A 17,891-nucleotide genomic window follows, 5' to 3' on the forward strand; every position below is an offset into this window, starting at 1 on the left:
TAACCGCCTCGATAAAAATAGAAGAGAAGGCAATTCCCAAGTTTTTCAAAGCAAGACCAGTACCGTATGCAATTCGCCCAGCCGTCGAGGCAGAGCTGAAGAATCTGGAGAATGCAGGCGTGTTAACTAAGGTAGACTGGAGTGAGTAGGCGACACCCATCATTCCTGTCATGAAGAAAACATTAAACAATAAGTCTGAGGAGCCAAGGAAGGTTCGCATCTGTGGGGACTTCAAGGTGACGGTGAACCCAGTCCTTCACACAGCACAGTATCCTCTTCCAAGGATAGAAGATATTTTCGCCTCACTATCTGGAGGGAAACGTTTTACAAAAATTGACCTGGCGCAAGCATATTTGCAGATGAAGGTTGAAGAATCCTCTAGGAAATATCTCACGATAAACACTCACAAAGGTCTTTACCAGTATAATCGACTGGTATTCGGAGTTGCATCAACTCCGGCTATATGGCTAAGAGCGATGGAACAAGTCCTGCAAGGGATTCCGGGGACTCAGTGTTACTTGGATGACATCCTAGTGACAGGTGAAGATGACAGTGAACACCTTGCCAACCTAGAGCAGGTGCTCACTAGACTAAGGGAACATGGGCTACGAGCCAATCGCCCCAAGTGTGAGTTTTTTAAGAAACAAATATCGTATTGTGGCCACGTGATTGATGAAGAGGGGTTACATAAGTCCCCTGACAAAATTGAAGCAGTAGTTAAGGCTCCAGCGCCTGAAAATGTGTCGCAACTGAGGTCATTCCTTGGATTGGTGAATTACTACCATAAGTTTTTGCTGAATCTGTCCACAATTCTGCACCCGCTGAACGCCCTGCTACAAAGTGGAGTAGCATGGAAATGGAGCGATGAATGTAAGCGGGCCTTTCAGAAGTGTAAAGGCCTGATCACTTCAAGAGAAGTATTGGCTCACTACAACCCATCACTACCGATAAGACTGGCGTGCGATGCGTCTCCCTACGGCATTGGGGCGGTACTGTCACATAAATCCCTTGATGGTTCAGAGAGGCCGATAGCTTTTGCGTCACGCTCGTTAACTGCAGCCGAGCATAACTATGCCCAGATTGACAGAGAGGCCCTCAGCCTGGTGTGGGGGCTGAAGAAGTTCAATCACTACCTGCACGGACAGAAATTTACTCTACTAACTGATCATCAACCTCTTGTCTCCATTTTCAACCCTAAGAAGGGCGTCCCGATAATGGCAGCACAACGGCTACAGAGGTGGTCCCTTTTCCTAGGGGCACACCAATATGACATCGAGTACAAAGGAACTAAACAGCATGGGAATGCTGATGGATTGTCGCGCCTACCGTTGCCGACGGTGGAAGAAGCACCTGCAGTGGATCCTGTGGAGATATTCCACTCGACCATAGTCGAATGTCTACCTGTGATGAATGCAAACATAGAAAAGGAAACACGAAATGACCCGACACTCTCCAGGGTCTATGATTTAACGGTGAAGGGATGGCCAGCACATGGCGAACCACTGTTGCCAGCATTCTCGCCAAGAAGAGAACAGCTGTCAGTGTGCCGAGGAACCTTGATGTGTGGATCCAGAGTAGTAATTCCACCCAAATTGAAGGATAGAGTGCTCAATGAGCTTCATGAGGGTCATCTGGGAGGGGTAAAAATGAAGAACTTAGCCAGAGCGTTTGTGTGGTGGCCGGGAATCGATAGAGAAATCGAAGAGATGACCAAGAGCTGTACAGAATGCCAGAAGGTCCAAAACGCCCCACCACAAGCCCCTCTACATCCATGGGAGTGGCCCTCATCTCCATGGCAAAGGGTACACATTGATTTTGCTGGTCCATTTATGGACTCGATGTTTTTAATTGCGGTGGATGCACGTTCAAAGTGGCCAGAGGTAATAAAAATGTCCTTAACCACCACAGAAAAAACTATCACAGTCTTACGAACCATATTCGCCAGAAATGGGCTGTCTGAACAGATTTGCTCTGACAATGGACCACAGTTTGTGTCTGAAGAGTTCCGGAGGTTCTTAAAGAACAATGGTGTTAAGCATTACACATCCGCCCCATATCATCCAGCCACCAATGGATTGGCTGAGAGGTTCGTTCAAACATTCAAGAAGGCTATCAAGGCAATGTGTAATGAAGACATACCCCTACAACGCAAGGTGGATAACTTCTTGTTTGCCTACCGGAATGCGACACATGCGGTTACCAACCAAACTCCAGCAATGATGTTCTTCAATCGAAGACTAAGATGCCGCTTGGATTTGGTTAAGCCAAACATCAGAAGAGATGTGGAGAGCAGGCAGTTTCAGAATATGAATGAAAGGCCAACCAGGAGTTTCAAGATAGGTCAACCAGTTTTGGCCCGGGACTACCGCCCAGAGAAATGGCAGCCAGGAACGATCTGCACACGGCAAGGACCTCTAATGTATACCGTGGACGTTGGAGAGAGCATTGTAAGACGCCATGCTGACCAGATTCTAGAGTCACTGGAAAACGTCAAATCTACACCACGATCCTATACACCTGGTGATGAAACCGAAGTACCAATTGCATCTACCTCAGAATCGGTGATATTGGAAGCAGACGAACCAAACAACGACGTTGATCCCGAATCAACTTTGCCAGAAGAACCTGATACCCCAAAGAGGCGTTATCCGGACAGAATCAGGAAGCCTCCTCAAAGACTGAATTTATAATTGATTAACTTCAGCTAATGTATATAGCAACTGTGATTGTAAATATGTTATTTAATTATTAATCGAATGTTATGTACTGTTTAGCTAAAAGGGGAGGAATTGTAGTGTATGTACCTTGAAGAAGGAACTATATTCTGCAGCCCCTGTATACTGCAGTACCAGTAGTGACCGCCCCTGTATATAAGCCTGTGTAGTAACTTTGTATAGTAGTTCCAGTTTTGTCTCCATTCAGTAAACACCTGTTATAACCAACTTCTGCAGTCCATGTCTCAATTACACACTGACGTTACACCTCTCCAGTGCTTTGAGGTGCCTGCTGTACATGGTCCATGTCTCTGAGGCATACAGAAGGGTGGGTATCACTGCTGCTCTGTAGACCATAAGCTTAGTGCCGGGTTTGAGGTCCTGGTCTTCAAACACTCTCTTCCTCAGGCAACCAAAGGCTGCACTGGCACACTGAAGGCGGTGTTAGACTTCGTCATCGACGTCTGCCCTTGTTGACAGTAGGGTCCCGAGATATGGAAAGTGGTCCACGTTGTCCAAGGCCTCGTCGTGGATTTTGATAATCGGGGGGGCAGTACTGTGTGGCGGGGGCAGGTTGGTCGAGGACCTTTGTCTGATGGATGTTTAGTGTAAGGCCCATGCTCTCGTTCGCTTCGGTGAAGGTGTTGACGATGGTTTGGAGTTCGATCTCCGAGTGAGCGCAGACGCAAGCGTCGTCTGCATACTGTAATTCGACGACAGTGGATGGGATGACCTTGGATCTGGACTGGAGGCGACGGAGGTTGAACAGTTTCCCGTTTGTTCTGTAAATTAGCTCCACTCCAGTGGGGACCTTACTGAGGGTGAGATGGAGCATTGTAGCAAGGAAGATCGAGAAGAGCGTTGGTGCGATGACACAGCCTTGTTTGACCCCGGTTTGTACGTAAATTGGGTCTGTGGTGGAACCGTTGTTCAGGATCACGGCTTGCATGTCGTCGTGAAGCAGGCGGAGGATGGTGTCTATCATGGTGTCTGTCACACCATGGCCTCTATCACATACCGTATTGTAGGAGAGGCCTCTCTGCCTGTAACACCGCACACCAAGTCCACACACTATGCCCTCGATTTCCCTCAAAGCTGCTCCCGCTCCAACATCGTAACATTGCCGGAAGTGCTGCGGAAACATGTTCCGAGGTGTCCCCCGGCCTGTGTATCAAAATACGACTCCCAGCTGCGGGGCGGGGGGAGCCTGTCGGCGCGAAACCTCAGTCAGGGGATAAGGGACTAAGGCCCTGAAATTCCATTGCAGTTCTTCCACTTGCCCCTCAGTCTCACTCCTACCTGATGCTGCATTAACGGGCCAGAAAGGACCACTCTGGCCTCAACGCCACTCCGAGTGCTGAAAGGGGTGGATTACAGCCGCTAAACACTGGAGGTAGGAACTCCTGTTTTGGTGAGCATTCCTGCATTAAACATAATGCATTCCAGTTAATATTCCGCACTTATATACTTAGTAATTAATGAATTTTTAACTAAAGCTACCTCAAAACTCATGCTCTCACATCCAGCCCATCCCCTTCACTGAGCTCTAGTTTGCAGATGCACTCTATCCCCTAAGCACCCAGTAAATGGAGACAGTGTGCCCCTTCCCGCTCCTCGGCCTTTCACAGAGATCATGGCACCACTCCCACTCCTCCCCTTCCCAATGACATGTGTTCTCTCTCCATCCCTTGGCATTCACTTCCCCAAACTACTCCGACAGAGTCCAGTGGATAAAGCACTGCATATGACCTCCTCTTCACGCCACGCCCAGTGCCAATGGCAATCATTTCCACTTCTGTATGACACAAGCAGGAATTCCGATGCTACAGTATAAATATGCGGCAATCTGGGCCATTACTGCTACGAGCAGCATGAAGTGGTGGAGCAAAGCCTGTCTGGTGCATTGGTCACTGGACTTGGGGGCAGAGCCACTTGCGCTGTTATGTGTCACTGACCGGGCCCCCAAAGTACTGATGTCAACATGAGATGCTGATGGTTGGCACACATGGAACAACAGTGCCCATAGACTCAGGGTCAGCAAGGAGGCAGATGCAGAGATGCGTTGTCTGTTGAAAGAACACCGACAGCTAACTTACAACATAGGAACGACAATGCCTGTGACAGGTGTGGTCACCACCGCCCTCAACCTTTCTTCCTCTGCTTCTTTCCAGGCTAACATTGAGCCATCTACAGTATTAGCCAATGCGCTGTCCACATGTGTATCAAATGGATGACTGATGTACTGGTCAACACTTTAAAATCTAAGAGAGAGAAATTTTTTACAGCCCCAATTGGGGAGCTAACTTTTAAAAGTTGAGAAAATTTGCGCCGCTAATGTTTCTAAACTTTAAAAAAATTCAGTTTTGCGCTCCAGGAAGGAAGTGGAGCATAAGTCAACTCCCTCTTGGAGCGCAATCAGCAGCAGACGGGGCGGAGACTTCAGGAGTGCTGCTCACTGGGCTGTGCCACGCTGCTGCGCTCAAAGCTCCTTCCCCCCCTTAAAGGGAAGGGCCATCACTGCAGGCTCTGCAATAGAAAAAGTACCTACCTGGACCACCAAGGCAGCTGCGATCCCGCGTGACCAGCCCGGCACTCAAGCAGAGTGCCAAGCTGATCGATCGCGGGCAGGGACCCGCGAAAAAAACTGCAACAAGGTAAGTTTTTTTTAATTACCTCGGCCACCTTGCCTTTAATCATCACCCCCGAAGCGGCCGGCCACCCAATGCACGCTTCCTGCAGCTGTCGGTGTTTTCGCCTGGTGCTGCTGCAAGGGGCGGAAGTCAATTTCGGGTCCGGGACTCTACCGGGGCTATGACATCACATTCTCCGGGCGAAGGAGATCGGGGCGCAATGCCATAGCGCTGCCGCAAAACTCCTGCCGAATATGGCGGGAGCCGATGTCAGTGCCACGCCCGGTAGCAAAGCAATTTGCATCCTATTAGCACCCCCAGGGTGCTAACGGGAGGCGCAAAGCCACCCAATTTCGCCCCCATAGAATCATAGAATGGTTACAGCACAGAAGGAGGGAGTTTTGCGGCGGCGCTACAGTATTGCGCCCCGATCTCCTTTGCCCGGAGATCGTGACGTCATCACTGTGCGCATCGCCCTGGTAGCATCCCGGACCCGAAATTGACTTCCGCCCGTGCCGGCTCTCTGCAAAAGCACTTCAGCTAGTCCCACTCCCCCGCCCTTTCCCCGTAGCCCCGCACATTTCTTTCCTTCAGGTACTTATCCAATTCCCTTTTGAAAGCCACGATTAAGTCTGCCTCCACCATCCTTTCAGGCAGTGCATTCCGGATCCTAATCACTCGCTGCGTAAAAAAGTTTTTCCTCGTGTCGCCTTTGGTTCTTCTGCCAATCACCTTAAATCTGTGTCTTCTGGTTCTCGACCCTTCTGCCAATGGGAACAGTTTCTCTCTATCTACTCTGTCCAGACCCCTCATGATTTTGAACACCTCTATCAAATCCCCTCTCAATCTTCTCTGCTCTAAGGAGAGCAACCCCAGCTTCTCCAGTCTATCCACATAACTGAAGTTCCTCATCCCTGGAATCATTCTCGGAAATCTCCTTTCCCACTGTATAACAACAAGACCATGACACACTTACCCAGTTCACTGCACTGCTGCTGTTACAATTTTGGACTTTTACCTCAGATACTTTCCTCATGTTCACTAGTCAAAGATCACTCCTATAAGCAATCTTGCTCCTTACAAATAGGAGTGTGTCTTTACATGCCCAATAGTTGGATAATTGTGGTGAGTCCATGAGTCAAACAGAAAGACTTGATACTTGGATTCAGCTCACTTAATTTATCATGTGTCCTCACATGATCTCCTTAATTTTGGAAGGTGGTAAATTAGACACTCGAGTGGGAAAGATGGGCATGGATTTGGGAGGCGACAACGCTTTCAAGGATTTGGGAGAGGAAAGGGAGATTGGTAGCTTGCAAGGGCATAGGGATCGAGGGCGATGATGGCGGTTTTGAAGGGAAGGGGACAGTACCTGAGGAGATGGAACCATTTACAATGTCAGCTTGCACGAGGGCCAGGAAGCAAAGTTAGGGACTGTTCCTACAATGAACCAGTTGGCAGAATGTGTGCTCAGCAATTTGGACTGGGATTCCTCAGGAAGCAGGAGCTGTGTCCTTCAACTTTGGTTGTCAGCTGATATGTTAAGAGATACGTGTCACACCAATGTTCCCTATTAGTGGCCGCTCAGCTCTCTACCGGTCCCACGCAGTTGGTGAGCCGGCTTTTGAATAGAAAAACCGCGCATGCGCAGAACTATGAATGGCCCACACAGCTCACGATGCGGTCTCCTCTACATTGGGGAGACCAAACGCAGATTGGGTGACCGCTTTGCGGAACACCTCCATTCAGTCTGTAAGGGTGACCCCGAGCTTCCGGTCGCCTGTCATTTTAATTCACCACTCCATTCCCACTCGGACCTCACCGTCCTTGGCCTCTTGCATTGTTCCACGGAAGCTCAATGTAAACTCGAGGAACAGCACCTCATCTTCTGATTAGGCACTTTGCAGCCTTCCGGACTCAATATCGATTTCAACAATTCAGATCATAACCTCGGCCCCTATTACAATTTTACTTATATTTTTTTCTACCCCTTTGTTTTGGGTCTTCCCTTTCCCCCCCTTTCCTTTTTTTTCTCTCTCCCACATGGCAGCTGTGTCTCATCCTGCCAGTACACTTCACAACTAATCCTAGCCGTCTTTTGTCTCCACTTGTCCTATTACCATCTCGTCTGGTTTTGAATACCTCTTATGTCTCTGTTACTTCTTTTGTTCTATCGCAGCCCTGCCTTCGATCTATTTTATTTCCTTTCCAGTTTTGAAAAAGGGTTTCGACCCGAAACGTCGACTCTAATTTCTCTCCACGGATGTTGCCTGGCCTGCTGAGTTTTTCCAGCATTTTCTGTCCTAAACAGTTACGTTTGTTCTAACCAGTCAAAACACATTGTAACACAGAAGTCAGATGCATTAGTCTTTCAACACAACTCTGGCTTAATGCGCATTTCCATAAAATGCAAAAATAAACTATTAGGATATGTGGATCAAACTATAAAAGGGTGTACAGAGCAGTCCTAAGCTGCTGTATGTTTAGAACTTGTTATTTTACATTTAGTCTTGCGTATAATGCAGAATCATTCTGAAAAGCATTCATCTGAATTAAATAGATTTCATTGATCTAAGATATTATTTCTTTGAGAATTACTCATTTACCGATGATTTATTCTACAGGTCTTTTTTTAAGTGTCGTACACGCACTATCACAGACACCACTGCATGCAAAACCAGTGACAGAACTGCTTCAAAGCACTAGGATGGGGAAGGCACTTCTCTTGACTGGTAAGCATTGTATATCTTGTATCAAATTTTCTTTATTTCAAACTCACTGAAACGGCAAATGCGGCCACATAACCAGCCAGTAGTTTTCATCGGCAGGCCATCTGTTTCTCGCCATCTGTCTGTTCGTGTGGATGTTGTTCACATAGAGCCATGGGATCCTTTACACTCACGTGAACAGACAGACGACGGCACAGTTTAACATCTCATCCAACAGGAGGCACCACCGTCGATGTGGCATCATCCCTGCGATTGTCCAGTGTGTGCTGGGAGAGGGCGGGTCTTCTCAATCCCAGCACGTACTCAGGAAATTATCCTCATATGTCTAGATCAATTAGATTTTTCACAAACTGTCAGCCTACATAAAGTGCTCAAGTCTTGGAGTCGCTTTATCTTAAAAGAAAGTCAACATCAAAGACATCGGGCTGAATTTTCCGGGGTGGTAGCGGTGGGAACCCGCTGTCAACTTGCTCCCCCGCGCCTTTCCATCAGGCGCATCTGTCAGCGTGGCGCTGAGCTGCCCTGCAGCAGCGGGGGACCCAGCTGAAATCATTATGAGGTACTTTACAGCCACTTAAGAGCCTTTTCCCCCCTACTTTTTAAATTTCCCTGCATGGCCACAGGATTCACACAGCTCGGGAACCACATCTGTCAACCTAAGGTGCGAGTTCCGTGGCCATTGCTCCAGCTGATGACTCGACAGCATGGAAAACAAACCAAAATAAAAACATGTTGATTACATCAGCTTACAGATTGATGGAGATTCTATTCTACTTGAAAAGCTAATGGTAAATATTAATTTTTCACTGGCCATTCTCGGTTGTTGCCTTCCAACTCAACACTAATTGCAGTGAATTGATCTGCACTATAAAAAATGACATATATCATTTAAATCTATTTTTGTGTTATTTCTGGTCAGGTTTTTCTCACAGTATATTGTGGATTGTCCAGTTACACATTAAATCAAGTCATCAACTGTAACAATTTCATTCTCATCACTCATTCCTCTGGTTCAATTTGCTTTTAGTCTCTGAATATGACTCATTTAATTTTTCAGTCTGAGACTTTAGGATGAATTTAGGATGAGGTTCTCTCGCTTGTCCATTGTTAACTTCAACGGAAGAGTTGCAGAAATCCCAGAAACAGATTGTAAGCACCACGTGCACTGTTTGTCAGGGATTCCACAGCTGTTCCGCTGAACTTGCATAAGATTGTAAATCCACCCCTTAACAATTATATTTAAAATCTGCTTAATTTTATATATCACCTATACACACACATCTTTTATATGTACCAATTACTGATACAAAAGTCTATAGATTTGTGATTAAAGCACCAATAACTTGCCAATTAATGTACTTCTTTAATTATGTTCCTGATCGTATTTGTAGATGGAGTCATATTACTTAATACTAATTTTATTTAAATATTTCTTTGTCACTCATATATAACTTTTATTATATGATTGTACAGTAAAGATTCAGTGCCCACTATGTTAGACTGAACTTAAAATTTAATGTGGCCATGGTCCCTTTGAGGATCCCAGCTTATAACGCGTCATGAATGATGTCACCAGACCCGTTCCATCTAATTGGGCCAGGTAATGCGCTGGGTGGGCTTAATAGGCCCCATTAAGGTAAGTTCATTCAGTACAGTGGGATGGAGCCAGCAGCGGGGTCGGGACCTGCCATGGACACTGGCTACACCGAACCCACCAAAGTAAGGAAAATTCAGGCCATAGAAAGTAGATTATACAGTATAGCAATTGGCTCAAGACATAGATGTTAGAATATATATTTATATCACAGAATAATCAAGATATTAATTTAAATTAGTTGGTAATATATCTTTTTAACACTAAAGCTCTGAAGGTATTATACAATTTTTATAAATGTGATATGAAATAAAAATTTGTGTTTATTTTTATTTTAGTGACTTTGGTCTTCTTACTCCATGTATCATTGGGTAAGTCATTGCACATTTATAGTTTATATAAAGTTCATTGGTCCAAGGTATGGTAATGTAGTGGGCTTGTACTCGCTGGAGTTTAGAAGAATGAGAGGGGATCGCATTGAAACTTATAAAATTCTGACAGGACTGGACAGACTAGATGCAGGAAGGATGTTCCCGATGGTCGGGGGAGTCCAGAACCAGGGGTCACAGTCTAAGGATAAGGGGTAAGCCATTTAGGACAGAAATGAGGAGGAATTTCTTCACCCAGAGAGTGGTGAACCTGTGGAATTCTCTACCACAGAAGGCAGTGGAGGCCAATTCATTAAATATATTCAAGAAGGAGTTAGATATATTTCTTAAAGCTAAAGGGATCAAGGGGTATGGGGAGAAGGCAGGAACAGGGTACTGAATTTGGATGATCAGCCATGATCACATTGAATGGCGGAGCAGGCTCGAGGGGCCGAATGGCCTACTCCTGCTCCTATCTTCTATGTTTCTATGTAGTGGTTATTTTACTGGAGTAGTAACCCAACAGAACGCGAGTTCAAATCCCACCATGGCAGCTTGAGAATTGGAATTTGGTTTAAACACTGAAGATAATGAAAATTGGGAGAGATATACAACAGGCAGCTGAATCGATAGCACTCGTTTTATACTAACCCCCAAAGTCAAAGTTACCCCCTTTAGGTCTCCTAAGCAGCATTAAAACCAGTAGACTCAGTGTTAACTTTAAGACCTTGGCTGACTCGGACTTCTTGATAACCTGGAGTTTCCGCTTGGTTGCACCGGTTTCTTCGGTGGAATTCCGCCGAAATCAGCGTGTGACCAGCGCAAAGGATCGCGTAATTTTAAGCGCAAATTATGTTCAGCGCAACTACAGTTTTCGCGATCTTTTGCGCTAGTTTAAAAAAACATTGTGCAAGATTTCAACCCCACCCACAAAACTGGCCACGCCCCCCAGGTTGAATTAAGCACCGTTGGGAGTTTCTGCTAATTGCACTCATTTGCAGGCCTTCGAGGAGGCTCTAAAAATGAAGCTTATTTTTGGGGTGCAAGGACACTTTAAAAGTAATTTTTTTTTAATTTACTAAGAAACTGACTACTGTAGCCCAATATAACTAGCAAATGATCCTGTATATTTTTTAAAAGTCATTTTCAGTCGTTTAAAATCCAGTTACTCACAGGTGATGGATTGTCACTGTGATTAAAAATGGTTATTTATTTTGTGATAAACCCATTTCCAGCTGTATTAATCAAACTGCACCTAGTTACCGCTCTTAAATATATCAAGGAATATTTTTTAAACCAAAATTTTCTTCAGAAAAAAATAACATTTTAAAACACTGCTCGGTTGCACGGGTTCATGGAAAATTTTGCATTCAGCGACATGCAAATGAGTTTGAGCGGAAATTCGAGAAAAGAAACGCTTCTCAAAACAGGTGCAATTTTGGGAAGAGTTTGCGCCCGGATCACCAATTGCCTCCAAAGCAGAAACTCCACCCTGTAGTTATCTCAGCCCACCCTGTGACTGGCCACACTGGAACTACTGTGGGCTGTGATCAGGTCAATAATCTTCCTCAGCGTATGAGATTCCTCCGCTCTTTGCAAACCTCACCTGCTCATGTTTGATATTGTCTCAGTGTAGTTCCAAAATAGGTTTCTAAGATTTTTGTCCCCAGCTTCATGCAATCAGTATTTAGCCCCGAGATGGAGCATTAGCTTCTCCAGCTTAAATTAACCAAACAATTTGTTCATTATGATGAAAGACTCAAACACTAGGAGACACAAATTTTAATTAAGGAGGTTTGCATTAAGAAGAGAAGTCTGACAGAACTTTCTCACCCAAAGCACAATAGAATTGTGAAATAAATGATGGAGGAAATCCATTGAAATGGATGCAGTAAGTGGACTCAAGGGACGATTAAATGTGTGTATGGAGAGACGAGATTGAGTGATATGGTGAGAAGGTGCGAAGCTGGGGTTGATCTATATAAAAGGGACAGGCTTATCCACCTTTCCAGCGCCCTAACATATTGGCATTGGTAGCCATCAGCTCCTGGGATTTCCTCCCGCATCCTGCAAAATGTTAATAGCTTTTCCTGTTTCTGCCCGTTGCTCGGGTTCCTCTCAACATGGTTGGGGGTAAATTTTTATCTTCGGTGCAAATTAAAATGTGCAAATTAATAGTAGTTGGCAAAGAATTGTGAGGTGTGAACCCAAATTCCCTTTAATGTGCAGAGCTCTGCGGCAGGAGCTCTGAAGGCTAACAATTTACTTCGATGATCAATGCAAAAGTTTCCCTGTGAACAAGAGTGAAAGTACCTTTCGAACCCCATCAAAGGTTTATTGCCATCAGGGTCAAGGATTCAACAAAGTGTGTCACGTGTTGTCCTTTTTCAGTTTTGCCACCTTATTGTCTTTAATATTTGAGATAACTGCAACATTTTCTTCACACTTTAGTCTCCTCCTACAAACTGGTTTGTTACTACACAAACTGGGCTCAGTACAGACCAGAAGGTGGTAAATTCCTCCCAGAAAACGTCGACCCCTGCCTGTGCACCCACCTGATTTATGCCTTTGCCAGCATGGCCAACAACAATGAGCTCACCACCTTTGAATGGAATGATGAAGCTACCTACGAGAAATTTAATGATCTGAAAAATAAGTAAGTCATAACATCCCTCTGAGTTGCATTAGTTACAAACTGCAGATCCATTTTACAATTTACAAATATTCTCACGTTTAATTACTTAAAAATTCTGTAACTGAATGATCACTGACATAATTGGTGTGTATTCTTTACATGGATAGAGAAAGTAAATGTTGATGGAATATGTTCCTAACCTACTGCAATATTGACATTCATGGTTTCTGTTCTTTCTCTTAACAGAAATAATAATCTGAAAACACTTTTAGCCATTGGAGGTTGGAATTTTGGTACCACCAGGTAAAATTGAAAACATTTTCAATTTCACACAATAGAGGAAGTCTCAAAGTTCAGTGAGCCAAGCATTACTCCGATTATCTAATTAAAATGAAATTGGCAATTTTCAATTATGAAACAGAACCATGGCAACACGCACCTAGGCTTCCAGGCTTCCTATTAGATTTCTCATTTAGTTGCTGAGAAATGTAGATTGCCCAGTCAGACAGACAACCCAAAGAATGTGGCCATTTTAGCAGGAATTTAACTCTAAGCCATTGGTTTTCTAACCAGCGTCTGCAGGACCGGGAGGTTTGTGGGTTTGCTCTGAAGGGGCATTATGAAAAATTACAAATTTTCTATCATCGAGGATTGTGTGTGTAGAGTGTGCCACTGACCATGTGGCTGGGAGGGGGAGAACCACCTGTCCTGATTGATATTCAGTTAGTCAATAGAGATTATTTCCCCCATACCTTCTTTGTATTTCACAACTGCACAAGACCATTAAAGATGAGGAAGGTCATCCTTGGTACATTCATACAGAAAGGCCTTCAAGTCTCCCCCATTGCAACATCCGATTGCTTCTTAAATGATTTTAATGTTTCATGTCCACCATGCCTTACTCAACAACAGTAACTCCATTTAAAAAAAATACTTTGGGACATCCTGAGAATGTGAAAGGCACTATATAAATACAATTTCTTTTTTTACTCTTCCTGGAAGCCTGTTCCATACCTTGATTACTCTTTGTCTGAAGAAGATTTTCCTCATATCAGTCCAAAATTTGCCCTTTACTAGTTGGAACCTGTGTCTTTATTACCTTACTAACATTTATTTCTATTGCCACGACCAATTAAAAAGGCCTTTTCGGTGATTGTAATTCCTGTCTTTCAGTTTTACTTTGGGGAACTGCGACTGTCTTTCAGAAGTTAGGACCGGGCTCCGAGGGAATTCTCAGTATTTGCACAGCCTCACACATACAGAAAAACTGTTCCTAGCTGCTCGTGACCAGCATGAATGGATGGGGTTTCTGTTCCTTAATAGTCCTCTGTGCCTGCGTGACATTTACAGAACATGTACTGATCTGAAAATGTACAATAACTGACTTTAGTATTACATGAAACAAGAATAACAGGAGCAAAAAGTTCTCCATGACAGAACTTGCATTTATATAAAGAAAGAAAGGCTTTCACGACCACTGGACGTCCCAAACTCTTTACAGCCAATGAAGCATTTTTGAAGTGTAGTCACTGCTGTAATGTAGGAAATGCAGCAGCCAATTGAGTACAGCGGATTGACCAGATAATCTGTTTTAGTGATGTTGGTTGAGGGATAAATAATGGCCAGGAGACTGGGGTGAACTCCCCTGCTATTCTTCGCAATAGTGACATTGGATCTTTTACGTCCAGCTGAGAGGTCAGACGTGACCTTGGTTTAATGTCTTCTCGAAAGACGGCACCTCCGACAGTGCAGCACTCCCTCAGCACTGCACTGGAGTGTCAGCCTAGATTATGTGCTCAAGTCTCTAGAGTGGGACTTGAACCCACAACCTTCTGACTTAAAGGCGAGTGTACTGGCCGCGCTAGACGTGCTCCTATCTATTTATCCAGCAAGTTAAACACTTATTCAAAAATAATTCTTCTGAAGCCGGTTGCTGTTTTGAAGCTTTACTTGAACAAATTTGTGAAACTGTAAACAAAGACAAAGTATGTTTTGTACATAAACTGAGTACTATACATTCGATATTACATAAGATATAAACATATTTACAACAGTAGAATGGACTAATTGTATAACTAACTAACATTTGGACTAACTTCTATAACTATCAAATATTAACCTTTTATAAACATAGTATTATCAAAATATTACTCTGACAACGTTGCTATTATGCTAAGGAACAAAGATACTCACAGATATTGCGCTTGGCCTAACATATGAAATCAGATTACATTGGATTGTGAATGGAACCTCTCATGGCAGATTCTCCATTACTCAAGTCAGGTTCTTCCTAGCAAAACTGCTTCCTGGGGTCAACAGGAAGAAAGGAACAAAGGTCAAATGACCTCACACAGGAAGAAAGATCAGATGACCTTTCCAGCATACAAACTGTTAAAACAATAACCACCACCAGAGGGTGCTATCTGCACACATAAAATGTTCATTGGTCCAGAACAGCGAGTCCTTTTTTCCTGAAATGCAGATGTATCTTACTGCAATCCCAGAGAGTGCAGTCAACATGACATTGTCACCGCTTTGAATTTTGCATCAAAAAACCCCTTCTGTACAAATCACCCCATAGCTATAAGTTCCCCTTCTCCCTTCTGCAACATTCACGAGCAGCAAACAAATGACTATATTTAAGAAGAAAATTATCCAGGAAGAATTTTTGGGACAATGACGGAAATGTCAGTATATAGGGACACTGTTCCTGCGTGAAGCTTTAACATACTCATACTAAATTTCTCCGTGCTCTTTTTTTAAAAATGCAGGCATTAAACTGTTAAACAGTGCAGTTTAGTATGAGGATGTTAAGTGTTCAAAGGAACAGTACTGGTCAGAAAAAAACTCGATCGGTTCTCAAAAGGAGATTGATGAATTTAATGCTTTCTCGATTTCCAATCTGTTCCCATGATTAGATTTACCAACATGGTCGCTACACCACAAAATCGAGCAACATTCATCAGTTCCGTAGTCACCTTTCTGCGGAAGCACGGATTTGATGGTTTAGACCTGGACTGGGAGTACCCTGGCTCTCGAGACAGTCCAGCTGAAGATAAACAACGTTTCACAGTCTTGGTCAAGGTGAAAGGTCTAGGGCTAATCTTTAATGTAACATCTTGTAGGAGCATTACAGAAAAACAGCATTGTGCCTACTTCAGTAACAAAGGGCTAAAAATTGAGTAGCGCCCCAATTGAGGCGCTAACTTCGCCGGGGCGCTAAAAGTAGCACCCCGGAAAAATTAGCGCCCCCCGTGCTGGAAATTGAGTGGTTGCGCCCCAAGAGGGAAGCGGGGCGCTACTGGAAGTGCCCCGCATCCCTCTTGGGGCGCTGTGAGTGAATATCTTGACACGTCGCGCCACGGTATTGCAGGCCTTCCTCCCCTTCTTAAAGGGAAGGGGCCTTGTGCAGCACGACCTGGGGTCCAGCTGGGCCCCTGGGGATCGGGAGTGCAGGCAAAAGAGCCCGGCACCCAAGAGAAGTGCCGGGCTCTTGGCGTGGAGCCGGCACTCCGCGGGGGTGGAGTTCAGGAGGCCGGGGACGGGAGCGCAGGCAGGTGCTGGCAGGCGGCCAGCAACAAAAATGGCCGACCCGCACCTCGCCTTTAAATTGCGCCTCCCCAGCCGCAGGTACGCCACCCTGACCCCGTCGGACATAGCGTCCGGTGGTAAATCAGGGGGCGCTCCCGAAGATCGCGGCCGGGGCGTGAGCGGGGCGCTGCGCACACCAATGACATCATCGCCAGCGGCGCAGCGCTACCGGTTAGCGCCACCACTAACCTCCCGCTGAATTTGGCGGGAGGCGTGGGCAGTACTGCGCCCGGGCGCCAGTTGGTTTGCACCCCACTTATCACCCTTTTAAGGAGCTAACCGGTGGTGCAACCAACTGAATTTTTCCCCCAAAATCTCTTACATCTCATTCCTTTTAGAAATGATTTTAGTTCTGCTAAAAGCTTTAGACAGTATGGAACAACAAAACAAGTGCAAATGAGCTTTAGAGACACTATAAACCAATAATGCAACCACAATACCCGTGAAGGCCACGTCTTCATGAAAATGGCTGAAAAGGAAGCACTGAAAATGACCCCAACATATTTAGTTTACCCAGTATCTCAGGGTAGTACACACAGTATCTTATAAAATAAGACCCATGCCTATCCAATAATAGCATTTTAAGAGAGACAGAATGCCCGTGAATGGTACACTATCAACAGGAGCTGTGACTACAGTAATTAGGTTCTGAAGAATGTTGATCATTATTAAAAATCAAAATGTACTCATTTTTCAAGGAATTGCTAGAGGCCTTTGATAAAGAGACACAGTCTACTGGGAAAAGCAGACTCCTGCTTACAGCTGCGGTTTCTGCTGGGAAAGAGACCATTGAAGCTGGATATGAGATACCGGAGATTTCAAAGTAAGTACGACTTATAGAAAGATTGAAACTTACAACCTTTGGGAAAAAGCTTTCATTGTGGATCATGTAAAATATTATAAATAAACAAATTTAAGGAGTTTTATTAGCCTTGTGAAGAACAGCTGTAGATTTTGATTGATGTTAATTTTGAATATTAGAGTCATAGAGTCATAGAGTTTTACAGCACAGAAAGAGGCCCTTCGGCCCATCGTGTCTGCGCCGCCCATCCATCCCTGTCCAGTCTAATCCCATTTTCCAGCATTTGGTCCATAGCCTTGTATGCAATGGCATTTCAAGTGCTCATCCAAATGCTTCTTGAATGTTGTGAGGGTTCCTGCCTCTACCACCCTTTTAGGCATTGAGTTCCACATTCCAACCACCCTCTGGGTGAAAAAGTTCCTCCTCAAATCCCCTCTAAATCTCCTGCCCCTTACCCTGAATCTATGCCCCCTTGTTATTGACCCCCCCACTAAGGGGAAAAGTTCCTCTTTATCTACCCTATCTATGCCCCTCATTATTTTGTACACTTCAATCAGGTCCCCCCTCAGCCTTCTCTGCTCCAAGGAAAACAACTCCAGCCTGTCCAGCCTCTCTTCATAGCTGAGGCGCTCCATCCCAGGTAACATCCTGGTGAATCTTCTCTGCACCCTCTCCAAAGCAATCACATCCTTCCTATAGTGAGGCGACCAGAACTGCACACAGTACTCCAGCTGTGGCCTCACCAGCGTTTTGTACAGCTCCATCATAACCTCCCTGCTCTTATATTCTATGCCTCGGCTAATGAAGGCAAGTATCCCATATGCCTTT

General features: G+C 44.9%; 1 protein-coding gene across 1 annotated transcript in view; it reads left to right on the forward strand.

The window, feature by feature from the left end:
* The first annotated feature begins 7,972 nt into the window (after positions 1-7,972).
* LOC147105138 (acidic mammalian chitinase-like) overlaps positions 7,973-17,891 on the forward strand; it is a 34,400-nt gene continuing 24,481 nt past the window's right edge. Inside the window, exons 1-6 of the mRNA XM_086011235.1 lie at positions 7,973-8,076; positions 10,006-10,038; positions 12,487-12,691; positions 12,917-12,973; positions 15,589-15,754; positions 16,960-17,084. Of these exons, the coding sequence (XP_085867361.1) occupies positions 8,052-8,076; positions 10,006-10,038; positions 12,487-12,691; positions 12,917-12,973; positions 15,589-15,754; positions 16,960-17,084 (611 nt within the window). The 5' untranslated portion in view covers positions 7,973-8,051. The remainder of the gene's footprint in view (positions 8,077-10,005; positions 10,039-12,486; positions 12,692-12,916; positions 12,974-15,588; positions 15,755-16,959; positions 17,085-17,891) is intronic.

The sequence above is a fragment of the Somniosus microcephalus genome, chromosome 18, assembly GCF_052327205.1.
Source record: "Somniosus microcephalus isolate GS21.2 chromosome 18, FLI_Smic_1.0, whole genome shotgun sequence".
In the NCBI taxonomy this organism is placed as follows: Eukaryota; Metazoa; Chordata; class Chondrichthyes; order Squaliformes; family Somniosidae; genus Somniosus; species Somniosus microcephalus.